Raw genomic sequence first — 22339 nt, 5'->3', positions numbered from 1 at the left:
TATTAAGGTGACCTAAATGGTCATTTGGATTGTATGGGGATGGATTTTTAATTCAGTGATATAACTTGTGAATGATTATAAAATACTGAGAGACAGGGCCTTGATAGAAATGTGGTTGAAACCTACTGAAAGAGTTAAGGTGTTTTAGAGGAGAGTAAAGCATTTCTGGGTTTACCACATATGTAGAATTGAGGGACAGATTTTAAAAACTTTATTAGAATGTGGATTTACCTGGGGAACAAATTTTCAGACTTGCACCATCAGTCTGTCTTCTCTTTCCCCCTGACAGAAATAGCAACTTAATATAGTGCTAGTTTACATCATACCCATAAAGTGCTGTCCAATTTACAAGATTCTCACCTAGCAACAACCCTCTGAAATGCTTAGTGGCCAGAGCACTGAACCTGGAGAAAGGAAACTTAAGTTCAAATTCATACGTCTATTGGCTGTGTAACTCTGGGCAAATCACTTAACTTTTGTCTGCCTCAATGTTTTCTTCTGTAGAGTGGAAATAATAGCTCCTGTTGGAATTATCTCCCAGAGCTGTTTGGAGGATACAATGAAATAATGTTTGTAAAGCGTTTTGCTAAGTGCTAGCCATATTTTCACCCTTTTACAAATGAGAAAAATGAGACTCAGAAACAGTCACTTTCCCAAGGTCACACAGCTATTCAAGCTGAGGTTTGAACCCAGGTTTCATGACTCTAAGTCCAGTGCTTTTTCTTTTTGGAAATCTGTAGAGTAAATATGTGGAGGCTCATGTTAGCAGTCACATTGGAACAAGGCTTCAAATGGGTTAGACTATATGACCAAGGAGTCTCTTCCAACTTTGAAATTCTGTGATTCTGTGGAGCTTGGATCTAATTTCTGCATTCCAGTCAAGCTGAACTCTTGCGTATTTCCAGATCTCTTCCTGGTCTCTCCTGCCTCGTTGTATTTGCTCCCACAGTTCTATATGTCCAGAATAGTCCCCTTCCTTTTCATCTTGGTCTGCTCATAGTCTTTTCCTCCTTCAGGATACAGGTCAAGCATAAAGCCTTCCTTGATATCCTCAGTATTCACACTGGAGTCACTGATTCTATTGTTTGACCTCTTTTATGCATTTAATCATATTCCATTTTGTGTTACAGTTTTTTGTGTATATATTTTTCCAGTCTCCAGAGTGTCATTTCCACGAGGACAATCCGGTTTTTCATCGTTGTCTTCAGCACCTTGTATGGTGTATTGCATATAGCAGGCATTTCATAAATGTTTGCTGAATTGAATTCCTAAATTCTTCTCTGTCACCAACATGTCTCTGTGCGTTTTTCATTTGTTATCTACAATGAAATCTTTGATGGCCTTTTTCCTCTTGAGCTATTTCTTTCCCTGGTTCCCTCTACTAATCCCTTCAGTTATGTCCTTCAGAGGCACTGTTGTGCTATGATCAGACTCCTTTGTGGCCTTCACCTCTTCGGAAGTGTTTCTTCTACATTCTAGCAATTGAAACCTTGCTTAGTCACTTAATGGTACTTTCCTCCAAATCCAATGGAAGTGACTTTTCCTTTTTGGGTTAAGAGGAAGGAGAATGGAGAACACATATTTCTTTCTTCCTATTGATCTTTATAATCTCTTTTTCTCCAATTTTCAGTCAATAGTTAGTCAACAAGCATTTATTAAGTACCTCCTGTATGCTAAGGATTTAAAGAAAGAAAAACAGTCCCTGTGTTCAGAGAGCTCACAGTTTAATGACTGTTCCAACATCTTTACCTCTTATATATGCCACTCTCTTCCCTACCAAATCACCCACTCCAATCCAGAATATTAATTAATCTTCTTCAGTAACTGAAATCTACACCAGGTGCATGGCCTTCTTTCCTTCTCTATCCATGCCATTAACTTCAGTGTCTCCAGCATACACATTGATGAACTTTCTAATGACTTTTCCTCACAGTTTCTCAACTTTGTCAGACCTAAAGATTACCATTTCCATCCACTTCAGCAGTGCCATTCCTTTCCGTTAAAGCTCTAATCTCAGTAGGATTTAACTTTCTATAATATGACCTCTGGCTCACTGCCGTTTCTTCCTTCCACAGCTTATCCTCCTGGTCTCCATTCGCATTGCCTTTTTCACCTGCACTATCACTAAGTTTGTTCACTTCCTCTCTGTCTTCAAGGCATGATGCTGAAAAGCCAAAGTTTCCAATCTCTCTCTACTTGCCGAATGCATAAGACAATGTATTTTCATTTTTCTTCTGTTATTGATCCAGATTTTATGACACTCTTGGTAAGAGCCAGGGGATGCTAAATGTTGCAGTGCTTTTACTCTTTGTCTCAATCTTCCTTAGCAACTATCAGGCTAATTTTCCAGAATCGTATCTCGTATCTCACTGGAAGGGCTTCCTGTTGTATCTTTGCTGAATATCCTTCCCATGTTATTTGTTAAGTATGCTTCCTTTTAATAAGTGTCATATGGTAATTAGTCTCCTTTCCTATTCCAAGCCAAACCCAACAGACCAGTCTTAGTCAGGCCTCGTCCAGAATATCTCCCATATAGCTACCAAGTCCTATCATTTATAGCTCCATGAAATCCCTTGACTATATCTCCTCCTTTCCATTCTCACTGTCTCTATCATCCTAATTCAGATCCTCCTTATCCCTCCCATGGATTCTTGAGCTCTCCTCCCAACCTGTCTCATCACTTGCAGCTTCTTGCAACTTCAATCCATCCTATGTACAGCTGACAAATGATCCTTCTCAAAGCACAGTTCTCATTATGTTAAAACCCAGACTCCTTAACTTGAAATTCAAGGCCCTTTTCAATTTGGTTCTCAACTTCTTTTCCTGTCGTATATATCTCCAGTTCCCTCTGTTTTGGCTGGAGCAATGGGTGTGCAGAGGCATATTGCAGCAATCAAGGAGAAAAGTGATGAAGACCTCAGATCTTGAGTTGGACAGTTGGGTAGTAGAACAGTCATTTGGGGCTCCCTAGATTTAGTCATTCTCCCTTATGCAGGTAGCTATCTATATCTAATCTCTCTATAAAGTTGAGTCTGATCACTTGACCCGTATTGACATGAATGATTTGTTCATCATTTTTAAAAGAACTGAAAATCTTCCCTAAAAAGTGAACTGACTGGATTAGCAACTGAAATGTCTGGTATAACTTTCAATCCATTAAAAAAGTGAAAATTCATTTATACAGGAACTGATATCATTAATTAGGTCGTAGCTCCTTATCTTTTTTATTATTCATGTATTGCTGTGGGTATAGTGCTCTAAAACATCTGCTCAGTAGTCCGTTATAGTAGCACAAGAACGCTTTTACGTGAATGCAATAAAGTAACAGATGCTTCTTAATGACAACTTCCCAATTCATTTAGGAAACAAGTCAGTTCTAGATTTGGTTTTTCCTTATACTGTGGCAGCTATGCAGGCAAATGATTCTGAAGAGGCTGGAATTGACAAATCAAGTCATTCTGGGTGATTTTTCAGGGTGCTGCAAGTTAGTCTAAAAGCCTCATTTAATAACACTTTAATAAAATTAGCATTTTTCTTACTGTGCAAATAATTCTTTGCCATTATAAGTATTGGAAAAAATGCATTAATTCAGTGTCACAGATTTTCTATTTATGTCTTCAAAATCTCCTCTTGAATGTTGATTTATCATCAGCATTACAAATAGAAGTGTGCCTGCATACCCATGGTTAGTAACAAAGAGACATGGAGGCCGTGCAATTAGAGCTGTATACCTCAGTTTTGTACCATGTGTAATCAGAAATGGTAGATCAAGATGCAGTAGAATAATATTGAAGGTTCACTTGGAAAATAGTGATTCTTTCCTTCATGTACTTCTTTTCTGGGTAACTGGCTGCATCCACCTCTTCCACAAGCTAAGGCAGGACCTGTGTTAAGGCATAACCAAGGTTCATGTTTACATAGGTGATATATCTGAAGAGATGCTATTGATGTTCCCACATGCTGTCCTCAAATTTCTCCTACTGATGCCTGAGATTTTACCACTGATCCAATTCAATTCAGTGAACATTTATTAAATTCTTACCATGTGCCAGAGACCATGCCAGGCATTAGATTTACAAAGACAACGAGGGAGCTTACACTCCTTTTGTGTGAGAGTGATGTGTTCTTTATCCCTTTAGATGAAATGCAGTTGTACCCAGGAAGGGCAGTACTTGAAATTCCCCAAATACATTGTTGGTGGTCCTTATTGTACCTTATTACATCCCTTTTCTCTGATGATTAGGAGGGGACCACTTACTGAAGAAAAGTGTCATGAGTGAGATGATACTGAAAGGGAAGAAAGGATCACAAGAAAAGATGAAGTGTGGATTAAATAGACCAATTTTGGTTTGGGCTCAGTTCAGTGAAGCAAACCGTTGTGGTTATAAGGATAGATTGTGCACCTGAGGATGTGTACAGTTAGTTCTGCTGTGATGAGACATGTGTATACCTAAAAATCTCTGCATTGTGTAAAATCAGGTAATAAAAATTATAGGATTTATGGGGAAAATGGGGTCAGGGGCACAACACTACAAAGCTTCATCAGTGACACATAAAAAATGTAGGAACCTACTAAAATGGTAGCATAGTTTTATAAGAAATTTATAAATACTACATTAAAGAGTGGTAGCATCTATGGCCTTAGTCTGCTTCCTGATCTGCACCCAGATTTCTGCAGGCCAACTGCCAAAATCAAAAGGTTTAAGGACAAGAGGGCAGCTTCCACATGGCTGCAACTCTGGGACTCATGGCCGTGGCAGAAGGGGAGGGGGAGTTGCTAGCCAGCCTGCTTCTGCCCACAGCTCATACTGCACCAGAAGATATACAGTATATATGGCCCTTTACCTTAAAATACCTGAAGTTTGTAGAAATGAGTGTTGGAAGGGTTGCAACTTGTGAGTTATTGTGAAGTGGTGTCGTTTTCCACATTCTCTGTTTGGTCTAAATTGTGCATAAGCAAACATGAAATTAACATTATACTCGTTATTACCTAATATGTCAATCTTGCTGGAGCAAATTTTCATTTTCAAAACAAGCATTGTAGCAGAGCTGAGTGTACACTAGTTTATGTGTGCCTCTGGGTGGGGATGGGTATGTGTCTCTGTTCTGGTGTGTACATGTGATAAGATATACATTTTTGAATAAGAAGGTCAAGGCCTATGGTCCTTTTGGTTTAATACGTCAACTCTGTTATGGGGTGAAGGGGGGTTGGGGTGAACCAAAGGGAATCCCAGGAGACCTTTTAAAAGCTTGGCTAAACAGCCTGATGAACTTTGTAGGCACTGAAATACCAATCAACTTGACTTATATAATCACTGATCCTTAGAAAAGACAGGAAAGAAAAATTAAGATATCATAAAGATCCCTGAAAAGATAAAACTTACTTTGTACTTTTATTAAAAATTGGGAAGAAAATTCATAGATTCCCATGTACTTAGAACTTAGGAAACTTCTTATATTTTGCCCATCTCAAAAAAATAGATCAAATAAAAAAAATTAAATGACTTACATTGAGTTATTGAGTTTCTCATTAAAACTCAGGAGTGTTTCTCATTTAAGCAAATGTAATAGAAGTGCCATGACATTCAATCTTGCCCCATTAAATATTATTTAATGGCATCCCATGGTAAAAGAGAATCCATAAATTGATATATTTGAAGGACAATTGTAAAGAAAGTGAAAAAGAACTCATCTGTTTGCTTGTGGGTTTGTTAAGAAAAGAGCTATTCTAACAGACAGTTTTATGATTCACAAACATTTAAACCTCTTGGTGTATGTTTTAAGAGCTAGCAATTTTTATTCCTTGGGAATAAAATTCACTCATTTTTGGATTTGAATGTAGTACTTTATTCATACGATGAAGAATTTTGTAGTTTGTTCCACAATACATTTAAAATCTCTCTAGTTTAAATTAGAATAGTTCTATATCTTACTTTACAAAATGACTTCAGCCAAACTTTCAGCCCATTGGGATTTAGTTACTTTCATCCCTTTAGGCTTAAAATTTATTATCTTCTTAGGAAAGTCTAATGTAGCATCCTTAAGACTGAAAGAAAAAGAAGAAAAAATCACTATTAGATATAAGACCGAAGGAATATAGAAGATATTTTGGTTGTTTTTTCCTATCTTAGGAAAATAAAATGCAATTAAAGGTCATAAAATGGTCTTAGATGTGAGAGAATTAGGATTACTTCATTTGGAGAAGACCCCTTTCAGTGTCTTAGCTATAGGGAACTTTAGACATCTTTGGGGTTCAGTGGAGCCAGAGGACCTGGATTCCCACTCTGTGCCACTTATTCCATGTTGGACAAGTCATTTAACTTCTCTGAGCTTCAGTTTCCTCATTTGTAAAACAAGACGATTGAAATACATAATTTCTGTTATCCTTTCCAGCTCTAATCCTTTCATCCTATGAATAGCTACATTGTCCAGTCCAAGCCTTTGATTTTACAGGAAGTTTTGAAGAAATTTATGCCCAATGATGCAAAATACGGTACCTGAGGTCATATAATCTGCTGGTATCTGGACTGAGTACAGAATCCAAGCCTCCTGTCTTCTGTTCCAATGTTCTTTCTACTGCACAGTTTGTCTGGGGCCCTCTTCTCTTCTGTCCTTGGTGATCTCATCAGTTCCCATGGATTTACCATCTCTGTGCTGATGATCCTCAAATCTACCTTAACTGCCCCAATCTCGCTGCTAATCTCCAGTCTTGCATCTCCAACTGCCTTTCGGGCATCTCAGACTGGATGTCCAGTAGATGTCCAAAGCAGAATTTATTATTTTTCCTCCTAAAGGCTCCCCCCCACCCCTACCCCTCCACCGTCCGCTACCACCTTCCCTATTATGATAGAGAGTAACACCATCCTCCGGGTCTCTCAGACTTGCAAGCTAGGAGTCAGCCTGGATTCCTCACTATCACTCACCATATCCAAACTATTGCCAAGACCTGTCGATAACACCTTTGTGCTGAGCCCCTGAATTTGCCCCCTATCCTCATCTGCCATTGCACCACTCTAGTGCAGGCCTTCATCACTTCATGTCTTTGTTATTACAATAGCCTGCTGATGGATCAGCCTGCCTCACTCCTTATTCCAATCCATTCTCCTTTTAACCACTAAAGTGATTTTGCCAAAGCATCGGTCCAATGTGTCACAAATTCTCCCCCACGCTGCCCCAGCCCACCATTCAGTAAACTCTAGCAGTTCCCATTTCTCCTTACTTTAACAGGAGCAAATACAAAATTCTCTGTTTGGCATTCAAACCCTTTCATAGCCTACCCCCCTCTTACCCTTCTAGTCTCCTTACACCTTACTTCCCAACACGTATTCTTCAGTCCAATGACACTGGCCTCCTGGCTGTTCCATAGAGAAGATATCTCCCAGCTCCAGGCATTTTCTCTGGCTGTCTTCCATGTTTGGCATGCCCTTCCCCCTGCCCCCCACTCTGATCATTGACCTTCCTGGCTTCCTTTAAGTACCAACTAAAATCCTACCTTCTACAGGAGGCCTTCCTCAAGCCTCTCTTAATTCTAGAACCTTTCCTCTGTTAATTATTTCCTATATGTATCCTTGATGTATCTTGCTTTATGTATGTTTGTTTGCTGGTTGTCTCCCCTGTTAGATTGTAAGCCCCTTGAAGGCAAAGGCACTTTTGCCTTTTTGTATTACTCAATATTCCTTAAGCATTTACTAATTACCTATTATGTGCTGGGCACTGTGCTAAGCACTGGGGATGTAAAAAGTGTCATGCAGTCCAATTACCAATGAAAGTAAAAAATGATAAACATGAGTAATAGTTATAACCGGATATATATTATGTAACAGAAAAAGGGACATTTTGAACTAAAATATACTTCAGAATTTCTGAAGTCTAGAATATCAGGTTAAAATAGTTTCTTTTTCCTTTAATTAATAGTTTTATAGGAGATACCTAATTTGCAAAGCCCTCATCCTATAAATCTTGTCGATTTTGAGTGCAAACACTATAGAATCATAAGATCATTGCTTTTAGACCTACAAAATTATCTAGCCCAGCTCCCTCAGTTTATAGCTGAGAAAACTGAATCCTAAAGAAGATTTGGTCAAGATTACATAGCAAATAGCAGAAAGTGGAGAGAGTGGAAGGATTTAACTTGTCTCACAAAGATGGAGGAATTTCTTAGCTCTGTATTCTTCTCCAGAGTACTGGATATTTTGATGGCTCTTCAATATACTTACTCTTTCTAAAAGTACAGATCACAATTAATCCATGCTTTCTTTTTCTGTGTGATTCTTCCTCATATTTATTCATAAGTCCTCAGTTCCTTTGTTGTTGTTCTGTCCATCTAACTCTTCATGACCCCACTGGGTGTTTTCTTGGCAGAGACGTTGGAGAGGTTTGCCCTTTCCATCTCTTTTTACAGCTGAGCACCTGAAACAAACAAGGTAAAGTGACTTGCTCAGGGTCACACAGCTAGTGAGTGTCTGAGGCTTCCTGATTGCAGTCCCAGCAGTTTTTCCATTCCACCGCCTAGCTGCCTTTCCTTCTGGTCTTTTAATAGTCAAGAAGTAACAATGCATTACCAAGTCATCCATGTGTTATCTATGTCTTGCTTTTATTTCTTGACCAACACACTTTCTTTTCCAGTCACACACTCTCCTTATGGCATGTGTTATATGCATCTCTCTGTTGTCCTTTAGATCGCTCACAATTTTTAATTCTTCACAGATCATGGTTTTCCATGATTTTGCCACCATATAGTATTACTGGAAGAATACTGATGTAAAAAAAGATAATTTTTGGTTTGGTTTGTCAGAGAATGGCTTGGGATCATTTAAAGTGTTGTGCAATTTCCCCAGAGCAAACCAGCCTATTTTCTTGCTTCCGTTCTATGTTAGGCCCATGTCATTGTCTCCCTGTGGGACCTAGGCTGGCCGTGCAAGCCATGTCATAATCTAGACGATAGGCATTTTTCAGCCAGAAGACTTTTACAAGTGTGGGTTTATAACAACAGGCTAACTGGGTCCAAGGGGGCCGGAGGGCTCCCCCTCACCCAAACTACTTTATTCACTTCCTATTTCTGCTTTATGCATTTGTGTGTGCACTTCTCTCCTGCAGGAGACTGTAAGCTCCTTTTGTGTAAGGATTGTTTCGTTCTTTGTTTTTGTATCTTCAGTGTTTAGCACAGTGCGTGGCAGTGAGTAGACCCATAATAAAAATACTTTTTGATTAATTGTATGAAATGGCACCAGCTCTTGGCTCACACAGGTACCTGATTTAGTGCTGGTGATGCCCGGACTCTAAAACAGAGGGTAGACTTTTTCTAATTGTCGCTCTTTCCACCTCCACCTCAGAGCCCTGGGGGCAAGTCACTTTAAACTTAGAGTTTGTTCCTATCAGGGCTGCTCTAAAATGGAGCACAAAGGTAGTCAGTGAATGATGGAGAGAAGGTAGAGGAGAATGATGTTTCCCCACTATAAAAGAAATGCTTACCATACTTAAAACAGGATATGGTAACCATAGCCACTATTTTACCTTTCTGAAAAGGTAATAACTTAAAACATTAAAACCTGAGACCCTCCACAGGATGGTTGAATAAACATGTCACCTTCACTTTTATTCTGCACTATCCAAACGGCTTCCATAACATTGTCTTATAGTAAACTAGGCCAAGACTTGGGCTTATTGATCATCTCTTCTAAGAGCGACTGTCGTGATGGCCCTGTAGTCAGCACTGACTGAGGGATTTAATCCCCTGATTCCTGGAACTCATGAGGTTACTTCACAGTCCAGCTCAGGACTGCTGTTTGGTCACCATTATTCAGAGAAGCAAACCCCCCACAGAAATAGAAGAGGGAGCCAGGAACTTGAGATTCTGATTTAGGTGAGCCTATACTTTGTGAGCTACCATGGTGAGCTACTACCATGTGCAATCAATTACCATGGGGAAGAGAAAGCTACCCTTTTTCCCTGCTTCACAAGTTGGTAGCAGAGAATGTACCATGTCATCCATTCTGGAGACAAGAAGAGAGTGAAAGTGGAATTGCCTCCAGAGGCCTCTAGAGTCTACTGAGTGGCTCTTCTCAGGTTAGTGGGTCTTTTGATATGTCCCTTTGTCCCTGCTTTTGTCATGGGAATGAAGCAATTGCTGTGTCATCCTAAAGTGACAAGTCTTTCAGTGCTGAGCATGTGCCCCTGGAAGTGGTCAGGGAAACTCAGCAACTGCTCCATTTAGTGACCCCAATTGTGCACCCCCCATCAATGGGATAATTTATATCTATCGGATAATATATGTGTGTGTACATATATAGTACATATACACACACGTGTGTATGTGTGTGTGTGTGTGTATGCCAGTCCAGCTCCCACAACAGGCTACTAAGCCAGCTCCTTTGAATGCCCATAGATCTCACTGAGGAGGCCCTATGGCATGGTATTCTTGGATTTGATTTATCAGTATATGTCTACGTGAAAACAAGAACCTATAAAGGACCTTGCTCACTTTAGGAACTCTCTTCTCCATCTGTATAGTATAGTGAAGAGAGCCTTGCATCTGTGCTCAGAGGACATTGGTTCAAATTCAGACTCTGCTGTTTATGCTTTGTGTGAGTCCCTTTATCTTTCTCTACCTCAGAGTTTCCTCATCTGTCAAAATGAGGGGGTTGAAAGTAGATAAATAAAATGAGGAGGTTGTGTCAGATGACCTCAAAGTTCCCTTCCATCTCTAAAGTCATGAATCAGCACATAATAAATTTCATGGACAACCTCCATGACAGCAGTGAAAGCATTTAGTAAGTATATGTCTCCCTGTTTTTATGCCTTGTTCAATACCGATAACTAGAGAGTCAGTGGACAAAATTTTCTCTGAGTTTCATCTATCAAAGAATTGCTTATGGTTTTCTCAGGAATAATAAGGCTTTCTTAAACAAGGTTTGTGCTATCATGACCAATCACCATTGTGCTCATACCAAAGAACATATGGGCTCAGGGCACACAATGAGAGGGAAGTCTTTTTCATTCAGTCAGAATCCTTCAGGCAAATGATCTCTCCTGAACCATCTTTCTTGAAGAAAGTAGTGTCTAAGAATCATGGAGTTAGTAACGAGCACCCAGAGAGAGCATCACCAGATACATGCTGGTTAACTCTGACTCCCCTTGTCTTGTCCCACACATGGCAGGATGCAAAGCATTTCTTCGCTTCTGCCTGGGAGATGGTAATTTGCTTCTCTCAGTGGAGGTCCAAGCTATCTTTTCTGATATTAGGTTGCTTCTCTGATATTACTTTCTCATTAGTAATGGTAATATATTAGCGGCAATGTATTGTAATTGTATATTGTAATTGTAATATAGTAGCAGCCTCTGCCATGACTTACAGTAACCATTTGATGGAGTCCGATACATTATGGTTAATAGTACATGTAATAGGAAGAGTCCTTTTAAGGGAAGTCATGAAGTCTCTGTGTTCTTAGGTTCTGTATCCTGGAACTACCTCCTTGGTGACCTGTACCTCTTTGAATGGGGTCCGCAACAGACTTACCTGGTATCAAATCACATTCTCTAGGTGATTGACTTTCCAGTGTAATAAAAATAATATAATCAAGTATGAGTGCAAGAGAGGAATAGTGCTAAATTCAGGGGAAGAAAGGCAAAATGAAAATAGTCCCTGCCCTCAAGATGTGAAATACATTCTACTGAAGGGATGCAACATGGACACAAATAAATATAATATTATTTGAGGAGGTAGAGAGGAAGCATGAGGGAGACTTCATAGAGGTAACATTTCCAGAACTGAACTTTGGTGGCAGGGGGGGGAGAATACCAAGGATTCCGAGAAGTGAAAATAAGAAGGAAATACCCATCAGACATTATGGGGTACTCCATGTGAATGTACAGAGAGAGGAAAGGGAACAGCTAGTAGTACAGTTTGGCTCGCAAGCATGTAAAGGATGTAGAAAGTGTGAAATAATTCAGGGTAGGTAAGTGGAGCCATATTGTGAAGGTCCTTAAGCACCATCCTGGGGAGTTTGCCTTTCATCCCAAATTCAAAGGGAAGCCTCAGAAAGCTTTTAGGCAGGGGAATGAAGGGGAAGAATATCTTGAGAGGGATGATGCTTCTGCCCTTTTTTTGGATTCCCAGCACTTAGCGTAATACATGGTGCATAGTAAGCACTTGATACATCCTTATTGCTGCTGCTAACGATGATGACAGCAGTGTGAAGGGTGAACTGGAGAAAGGAAACAGTGGAAGAAGGATCCACTCAGAGGCTCTTAGAGATGGTCCAGGCAATGGTGGTGGAGGCCTGAACTAGTGTTGCAGCTATGTGAGTAAAGAAAACAAAATGGATGCAAGAGACGTGGAGGTACAATTGATAGGGATAAGGAAGGATAAAGAGTCCAGGAGGAATCTGAGGTTACAAACCTGAGTGAATGGAGGGATGCTGATGGATGCCCTCAAAGAAATAGAGAATTCCGGAGAAGGGGAAGACTTAGGAGAGAACGTAATTAGCACAACTTTGGACATGGTGACTTTGTTGGAGATGCTGATAAACTAGCTAGAAGCAGATGTCCTGTATGCAGTGATGATATGGGACTGTAGCTAAGTAAAATGTTACAAAGTATTCTCAAGGTGTTCACTCTTTGTTCACTCTAAGGCCACAAAAATAGTCACAGGGCCTTTTTAATGGTTAATAAAGTAGAAACATTATTGCGTAGCAGAGCTATAACTGAACTATAACAGAAACTATAATCGTTATGCTCAAATCTGGGACAAATGTACTTGCAATGAGTGTGGAGAGACAATGAATGACTCTGGGACATCCAGGGGCTGTAACCGTTGTCATCACCTCTGATCCTCAGCCTCTTGTGTTGTGAGCGTTTGCAGGCTAGTCTGCTCTGTTCCAAGTTAGCTAACATTCCCTCCTTCTACCCTATGTCAGCACTCCCAGTGGCCTTCTGTTGCTTTGAGTTCTGTGCCACAGAAAAATGGAACTTATTCTTGAATGGGTTATGAAGTAAAAGAGAAATAGGGAAGTAAACATGTGGTTTACTTTAAAACTGACAAAATCATAAATGAATTGTTTTATTCATTTCATAATTGTTTTAATTAAATTAATCACTCCTCCTGTTTCTTCCCTTTAAAAAAGATTAGATTTTAGAGAAAAAATGATTCTTTAGAAGGCTACAGTTTGTACATATCACATCCTAAACCACAAATTTCACTCTTCATTCTGGCCCAGCAAAGCCAACCAAAGAAAACAGTTCTCCCAACACATCTTACCTTTCATTTTAATTCTTGAGAAAGGTTAGCTAGTCAGTGATTTTACAAATCTGTTCATGGTTATGCTGAGATCGTTGCCAACCTTTCTCTTCCTAGTCTTTACTCTCTCATTCAGCTGCCACGAAAACACTATGCCACAAAATGTAGGTTGGGATTAAGGAAAATGTTATATCAGTAAAGAATAAACAAATATATCCTTTTTTCCCCTCAAAGAATCATTTTAAAAAACATAGATTCTGCATAGTCTACCTACCTGTAGCAATGTGGAAGGTCCTACAGTGCAGAAATCATATTTGTTGAATTTGAGCTTGAATTTAAGACTGTCAGAAGAACTTGGCGTCCTTTAGGTATTCATTCACATGTTTAATAGACAACCTTTCAGGAGCTTATAATCTAGCAAGGCAGGAAATATGTGTGTGTGTGTGTGTGTATGAGTGTGTACACATATGTATATATATATGTATATATACATGTATATAATATATACATCTTCACTGAAGTCCTTTCCATTCCATTATATTCCATTATTAAACTGAATATTATTGAAAGATGGGAATGTCCAGTACTTGCTTAAGAGTGCAAGTTCAACACTGGTATCCAATGTGATGCTTTGCTGTCTGATAACTGGATAATATCAGAACACATTGTTACTTTTTGCCGATATTGATGCCCTGCTTCCACTCTAATGATTTCCTTATTTAATTATTTGCCAGGTTCAACAAACTCTATTTTGATATGCTAAGTATTGAGGTTTATTGGATATAAATAGATGGTAGGAAAGTACCTCTGATACCAGTATAATGCTAGGTATTAGAGTAGAGAGGAGGAGGTGGGGCAGCATCGCAAAGGGATCCCCAATTTCTTTAAGTTCAGAGGAGGTTCTTACAGCAAACTTGCAACTTGTCTAAGCAATTTGTTGTTACTGTTGTCCAGTTATTTTTAGCCACAACCAATTCTTTCTGGACCCATTTGGGGTTTTCTTGGCAAAGATACTAAAGTGGTTTGCCATTTCCTTCTCCAGCTCATTTTACAGATCAGAAAACGGAGGCAAGCTGAGGGACTGCCCAGGGATACATAGCTAGTAAGTGTCTGAGGCCATGTTTGAACTCAAAGATGAGTCTCCCTGACTCCAGGCTCAGCCACTTAACTGCTCCACTTGATCAATTACTTATATTCAAAACATAATTGAGAATTTATATTAAGGAGAGATACATGTCTTTCAAAATTATGGGGAACAGGAATAAGGACTGGGCCTGTGATTTCAGTGGCATAGGGAACTCCCAGATGAGGAAACACCTCTCAGTGTGAATCACACCTCTGCAACATGTAGTCTTAGAGACTTCCCAGGAGCATGTGCAATTTTAAAATTATGTCAGAAGAAAATAGAAAATTATTTAAATTCTCTTTTACTTCTTCAATACTTAGTCTTTCAATACCTGGGAGTTTTATTTCACAGAATCACAGACTCAGACTTATGATGGACCTCAGAGGACATCTTGTCCATGTACAAATAAAGAAAAATTCTCTCTGTAACATGTAACTCCCATTGAAAACTTCAGCTGAGCAGGTCATATGCTTTATCCTGAGCCATGCCATTCCACTTTCTGACAGTTCTAATTGTTTGAAAATTTCCCCTAAAACCCAATGTACATCTGCCCCTTTGCTATGTAAGCTCTTTGCTCCTAATGCCTTTGGAAGTCAAACAGGACAGCAACCTTCAGATACATGAATGAACTATAATGGTTCCCCATCCCCAGTGCTTCCCTTCTGCAATACAAACAATTCAACTGATTCTCCTTTGGCATGAACCCCAGTCTCTTCATCATCTTTATCACCTTTCTCTGAATACACTCCATCCTATTAATGTATGTCTTTTCTGAAAATGGAGACCAGAATTCAACAAAATACTCCACATATTCTCAGAAAAGCTCTGTAGAACTATCATGTTGTCCCTTGTTCTGGATACAGTGCCTCTGTTAAGTCAACCTAATATAACATTGGTTTTTAGGGCTACCTGTCACACTGTTTAACTCATAGTGAACATGCAGTCCTCTATACCTCCCTACTCAAAACCTTTTTTAAAAAAAAGACAAAGAGGTGTCTAGTCTCCTTCCCTTAACTTCTTTTTGTGCAGTGGAATTATTTTTAACTCAAGTAAATTAGACTTTACATCTTTCCCTATTAAAATTATTAGGTTTGGCCCAGTGTTGGATCCCAACATATTAACTATCTCTCCAGCTTCATAGCATCTTAAAATTTGATATGCACATCATTTTTGCCTTCATCCTAGTCATTTTTTACTATGCTGAAAAGAAAGAGTGAAGGATGGGTCCTTGAGAGCTCACCCTACATTGCCTTCTAAAATAACATCAGCCTATGGATGGTCATTCTCTCAGTCTGGCTATTGAACCTATTCTGAATCCATCTCACTGTATTCTCATCTAGCCCTGTCTTTCCAACTGGCTCACAATGATAGTATGATGCATTTTGTGAGCTGATTATATGAAGTGAGGTAGATTAGCTAAGTACTTTCTTCACATCTCCACATTTATCTTGGGTTTCAGCTCACGTTGACCATTTTTATTCCGCCCTTCCCAGGCTAAAGGTATTTCCCTTAAAAAAAGAGAACAGCAAAATAAACATGAAAATAGTGCTGCTTTCTCCCTTTGCCATTATCATCCTCCCAGTCTGTTATGAACAGTGGAGCTGTTCCTTCATTTTCTTCTGAACCTAATAACACTTAAAAGTTCCTTACTTCTCAGCATTTGTCTCTAACTTTTGCTTATTCTGAGCTTTGGTGCCTTTGCCATCGGTCTTACTGGGCTATGCCGCTCTTTTTGGTTTATTTTTCGTTACCTGTTACTTCCAGTCTCTGTATATGACTTAAAAAAAAATCAGTGTTGGTTGATGAGCTCTCAGGGCACCCACATTTGTTTCTTTGAACTCTTTGTTTTCTCGTCAGCACTTTGCATCATTAGAATTCCATCTTTGGCATTTCCATCACCTTTGAACCAGTTTCTTCTGTGGAATTTTAGGTCATGGGATCCTACTTATGCCTTGTTCCTCATTCATTGTCTTCTAGAAATTTTGGGGTTTTTTTTCCCTCCTGGGGATGAATGATATCCACATCTCTAATTTCATCCATGTAGATAACTCCCATTGTGGAAAAACTATCCTTTGATGTAGATCAGGAACTTCTTCAATGGAATTTATGCTCTTAAAGGACTTCCTGGAAGTACTAAGAGATTAAGTACCTTGCCCATACTCACCCAGGTAGTACCTGTCAGAGGAAGGGCCAGAAGCTAGCTTTTCCTCACACTAAGACCGTTGACTATGCCATACTATTTCTCTAAATATTTTAATTTTGTTGCTTAATTGATAAATCTGTTACTCTGGCTTAGTCAGAACGTGTAGTCAACAAGTTTAGTGTTCAAAAAGATGAATTCTTACAATTCTTAATTTTTTTATTGTGAATGAGGAGTAATCAGAGGTGATAAGGGTTGGATATGTCTTAGATGGTTTTAGGTATCTAAGAATGAAGCCTTGTTTCAGACTGATAACACTTGGAATTTTCCCTTGTGCTTTTTTCTGTTTGCTTGTTGGTTTTGTTTTTGTTTTTACATTTGATACAAATTTACTAGTCATACCTCACCTTTGCTCTACCACATTATTACTTTGGAAGGGAATTCTTCAGAATGAAGATATAAATGGGATGTGGAGGGAAAAATATCATTCATTTCAATTGATTTTGTTCCATTCTGTAGTATAAAAGTTCATCATTCATCACCTAAAATTATGATAAATTATTGATGGTGTATGATAAATTATCATATACTAATGATATATGCAAACAAATAACAAAGCTTCATCTCTGCTTTTGAAATGTGTCTAAAAATCCAACTTTCCTACTCAAAATGAAAGTAGGAACTTGCCTTCTTGCAGCCAATGAACTTTTGGCAAGCACGGTAGACTCTTAAAGGTTATTTTTCAGCTATTTGTCCAGGTGGTAGGTGTTTTTATATGTAACAGGTAAGGAAGAAGATTGTTTCTGTAGCTATGTTACTACTCAAGTTGTGCCAGCAAGCTTTGCAGATGAAATGTATTTTTTTTCTGTTTCTTTATATCACACTGCCTTATTAATCAAAAGTAGGTTGGAATTAAGTAGTGCTAGTATTTTCTCATTCATGTGTTAAATACTGTTCAGAAGAATACCTCCCCTTTATTTATCACTGCCCCACATTTATTTAACTGTTAAGCAGCACAGAATAGCACAGAATCTCCCACAACACCCATCTTCACCATGTTAGCATACTTTGGTTGACACTTGTCTGTTTTGTTTCCTTGCTTGCTTTAGGATGACTTTGAGCTCTGCTCTGATGACTCTGAAGTGGCTGGGCCTGCTGCGGCATCGGAAGTGATTCGATATGAGTACCATGTCCTGTATTCCTACAGCTACGGAGTACCTGTACTATACTTTAGGGCAAGCTTCTTAGGTAAGGCCACACCTGAAATGAAGAGTAGATTCTTAACATTTAGATAAAATCTAGGGAGAAAAGATTTTGAAAGTAATCATCTAGAAAGTCACAAACATTCCTAAAAATAAGAAAACTCTGTGGGTGAGGTAAGGTTTTACTGGTAAATTTCCTCATGCTTCAGAAAGAATGAGTATCAAGGCTTCAGAGTGGATGATATCATCTCAGCCTGAAAAAGTCTGATGTTCAGATTGTTGGCATTCCGCCCATGGTTGACTAAGCCTCCTGGCCATTTTTCTTTTCTTTACTTTAAACAAGTAGAAACAACTTAAAGCTACAACATTTAGCTATAACTTGATGGGGGAAATGCTTTGGAGCCCAAATTATTTAATAAACCTAAAAGCAAACAATGCCTCTATTTATTTCATTCATTTCAGTGATTATCAGTTGGCTTGAGTGATATTTTACAGTGTCTGCTAACTTTCTTCCCCCATCTAACCTCCCTGTCAATATAGCTAGTAACTCAATGCCTAGCTGCCTCTGCTGCTATTACTTAACTCACTCCCCTGCCAGGAGGGTGGAATATACTGTCTCCTCCGAGGCCTCTCTTAATAAAGCTTATTTAATCAGCAGCCACGTGGCCTCTCTATCCTGCGGCATTGCTTTCCCTCCTTCCTAGATGTCCACGGACTAAACAGGTCGGCCATGTGGTCCACCTAGTAGAAGGAAGGGAGGATCCGTCCCTCCATCTCTAACAGCCACCCACCTCCCACCTCCCTTTGCATCTTGCCTGGCAATATCAGGAGTATTTTGCATTTTGAGCAGCCTTCTAACTTGTTTTTTTCTGAGTAGCTAAGACATCTGAATTTAGTCAGTGACATTTTATTTTTAATTAAAAAGTAGCTTAAGTTACTTTGAATGTGTTTGGTAGATTTAATCACTCGCTGCCTTATATTGTTTAATGGGCTCTAATTTTGCAGTGTTGGCGTTGTAACAAGCACTTAGGATTTAAAACACGAGAACAAATTCCCCTAGACTCCCCGGTGAGAAGATTTTAATCTGAGGTGCAGTTTCTAAGAAGTGACAATTTGGGGTAAATTTCCAACATGGGACCTGGGGAATGGAGGACGCAGTCGGAGCTCGCTCCTCCGCAGCCTCCGTGCTGCAGGGCCAGGCTCCCGGTGATCGCCTTCATGTCGAAGGCTCGCCCCGCGCTGATTACGTTCGGGCTGTCGTCGGAAGGTTAAAGAAGCTTTCGTGGCCGCAGGTCGGCCTCGGGTGCGGGCTGAGAGAGCGCGGGGGCTGCGGCGGGTGGAGGAAGCCGGGCGCGGCGGCCCAGCGCTGCTCTGGCGGGTCATTAGTATTCACCAGAAGCAGTTAATCACCAGAGAAGAGCTCCCAGAGACAAAACAAGTTGTTTAGCTTGTCAGCGTCGGGGAATCGGAGGTGTTGAAACATGACTGCTTGGCGCGGGAGCCGGCGCGGAGCTCGCTCTGCCTGCTCGCTGGACGTGCGGACAGCTCCCCTCGCCGTGCGGGAGCGTGAAGTGCGCCCGCGAGCAGCAGCGCCTTGTTCAATTACATTTGTACACTTCCTCAGACCTTTCACAATGATATTTTGCTGCTTCCTAGAACAAGATGAGGCTTCTTGGCTTCTCATTATGTACTTTACAAATGCCCTTCAGTTATATCTAATAGGAATGCACCGTTCAAGTGATTTATTTGGAAGTGTTCTCTTGTTCTGCAGAGCAAAGGATAGCTATTAGTCCATTCATTTCAAAGTATTTATTTCGTGTTTATGCAGATACCTGAAATGTCTAATTTTCTTGTTTTTACAAAGCATTCAGTGTGTTTTGTCATGGAGAAATATCGAAGAAATAGTCACTCCCCTTAGCATATGTAAATAATTTCTCCTTTCTCCTCAGCCTTGCCTAACCTGAAGATCAGTCCGGGGAATATTCTAAAAATGGCTTGCCCTTTCCTCTGGAATCCTCATTTTTAAATCCTATCAGTCTGTTTATGTTTCTGTGTTAACTGATAGCTGCTGCCCCGTGCATCCTTTTGTTTAGCAAATAGGGAAATAACCTTCTCTGAAACCTCCAAGGTGGCCACCATTCCTTCCCCTAAAAGCCTTCCTTCTAGGAGAAGTCAAGACTTTTTGTGCATCCTGTACTTGAGAACTTAAATCTAAAACTAATTAGTATAGCTTCCAAACCTCCAGGATGGGGTTAATTGTGTTAGCTTCACTGATCATTCGTTGCGTTTCAGCCTTTTGGGTACAAATGTTTGAAATTTCTCTTGCATCTGATTGTTAGCAAGATATAATTTTTAAAAATTTAAAAATTATTTTCTCTGGATAGTTCTCCATATTCTTGGCAGAATATCCCAATGTTCATATGTGTTCTGTCTATTACAAACATATATGGGTACGCTTATCAAATAGATAAGATTATAGAAGGAATCATTATTATGACCCCTTTCTACTAATCCCAACAGAAGTTGTTTTTGTAGTTTGTTAGTTTTCATACAATTATATGAAGCTTTGAAAGGCTGAATTACTCTGGAAAAGAGGATGACCTGAAAGGTGTCAGCCAAGTCTAAATCCCTTTAAAATAGAGATTCTTAACCTGGGGTAGGGTCCACAGACTCTGTGAACCCGAATGGAAAAAATCACGTCTTTGTTTTCATTAACCTCAAATGGAAGTTTAAGCATTTTTTTTCCATTACTTAAAAACATTATTCTGAAAAAGAGTTTATAGATTTCAACAAATTGCCAGAGGGGTCTTTAACAGAAAAAAGGTTAAGAACCCCTTCTCTACAGCCAACACAGGAATGATAATAAAGGGAAATAGAACCAAGTAAGAGAATCCTGAAATGAGAAAAGTAAGCTAAGAGAAAAATTAGCCAGGTAACACACACGTGCACGCACACACACACACACACACACACACGACATAGTAAAGGATGATCCAGCCTATAAACTCTGGATCCGAGCCAATATTTGGCATACTCCATCTTCCTCTCCCATTTAGAATGTGGGAGGAGGCAGGATGGAGAGAACAGAATGCCTGCCTTGGAGGGGCTAAAGATTCCTGTTCAGAATCTTGTTTCTGTTGCCAAACAGCTTTGTTCACAATTTTTGTGACTGCCTAGATCAGAGATGAGGAACCTGCGGCCTGGAGGCCACATGTGTCCTCCAGGCTGCAGGTTCCCCATCCCTGGGATCAAAACCTCTGTTTTGTGTGTGTGTGTAGGTGTATGTGTATATGAATATGTAAAGTCCTCTGCTATCTCCTTGAGGGTGAGGACTATCTTACTCCATCTTACTCAGTATTTTTAACTGAAACGCCTACTATAGTGCCTGGCACATAGCAGATGATGAATAAATACTTGTGGATTGATTGCTTGATTGATAGATTGAATTACTATCAGAATGAAAAGAAAGAGAAATTAAGAAAATAAACATAAACAAAAAGAGGCAAAACCTTCTCTAGTTTCAGATGATATAATGGTTCACTTATAGAATCCTTGACATGAAAAGAGGCCATTGAATTTAGCAGTGAAAAGATCACTGGTAATGATGGAGAAAGTAGTTTCACTTCAGTAATGAGATAGGAAGCCAGATTACAGAGGATTTAAGTCTTCTAAAAGGATGAGATGAAAGGAGAGGTAGTAGAAGCACCAAATATAGTTGGCTTTTTGGAGGTGTGGCTGAGAAAGGAAATAGAGATATAAGACCACAGCTAGAAGGTGTTAGGATCTAGTGAATTTTACATTTTTTTAATTTATGAATTTAAAAATCAACAGATATGAATATTTCCATATTCAATTAAAAAACAGGAAAAGAAAAAGAATTATAAATGAACCCATGAATCTCTATTTTGTACTTATTTTTTAAAAGTATGTGTTAAATTTTACAAATAGTACCAACATTTCCTTCTTATGTGTTCTCTGGTCAACTTCCTTCTGCTCTTTTCTGTATATATATACGTATATATACGTATATATATATATATATATATATATATATATATATACATATATATATGTATTTTTATATAATGATATAATGATCAGTAATGATCTTTTTTTCTTTTATTCTCTTTTTTGTGTCAGCATCACCATCCTTCAATCTCCCTACCACTCTGCTCTGCAAAAGATCAAGTCCACCCTTGTCACAAATTAACGTAGTCAAGCAAAGCAGATTCACACATTTCTCATATTTTCAAATGTGCATCTTATTCAGCACCACCACTTCTCTCTTTAACCTAAAATGGGAAGTATGCTTTACTTTCAGTCTTCTAGAGTAGTGATCTGTTATTGAGCTGATTAGTGTTTGTTAGCCTCTCAAAATTATTTTCCTTTATATTATTATAGTTATTGTAAAAATTGTTTTCCTGGTTATGCTTTCTTCATTCTATATCAGTTCATAAAAGTCTACTTAGATTTCCTTGCAATCAATCTTTTCTTCATTTATTAAGGTGCAGACCAGTTGATGGTCACATATTTGTGTCTACCTCTTTGCTACTATGAGTATTTTTGTATATATGGATCCTTTCCCTGTGTCTGTTCTTTTGTGGGGCATATATGCTTAATAGTCATGTTTCTGGGTC

General features: G+C 39.1%; 1 protein-coding gene across 9 annotated transcripts in view; it reads left to right on the top strand.

Annotated features, from left to right (window-relative positions):
* ATG10 (autophagy related 10) overlaps positions 1-22339 on the top strand; it is a 366598-nt gene that overhangs the window by 216582 nt on the left and 127677 nt on the right. For all 9 annotated transcript variants that reach the window (XM_072606230.1, XM_072606229.1, XM_072606227.1 and 6 more), the window contains one exon: positions 17610-17748. In XM_072606230.1, the coding sequence (XP_072462331.1) occupies positions 17610-17748 (139 nt within the window). The remainder of the gene's footprint in view (positions 1-17609; positions 17749-22339) is intronic.

This window comes from Notamacropus eugenii, chromosome 4, assembly GCF_028372415.1.
Source record: "Notamacropus eugenii isolate mMacEug1 chromosome 4, mMacEug1.pri_v2, whole genome shotgun sequence".
NCBI classification, from domain to species: Eukaryota; Metazoa; Chordata; class Mammalia; order Diprotodontia; family Macropodidae; genus Notamacropus; species Notamacropus eugenii.
This window is presented reverse-complemented; position numbering and strand designations above follow the sequence as displayed.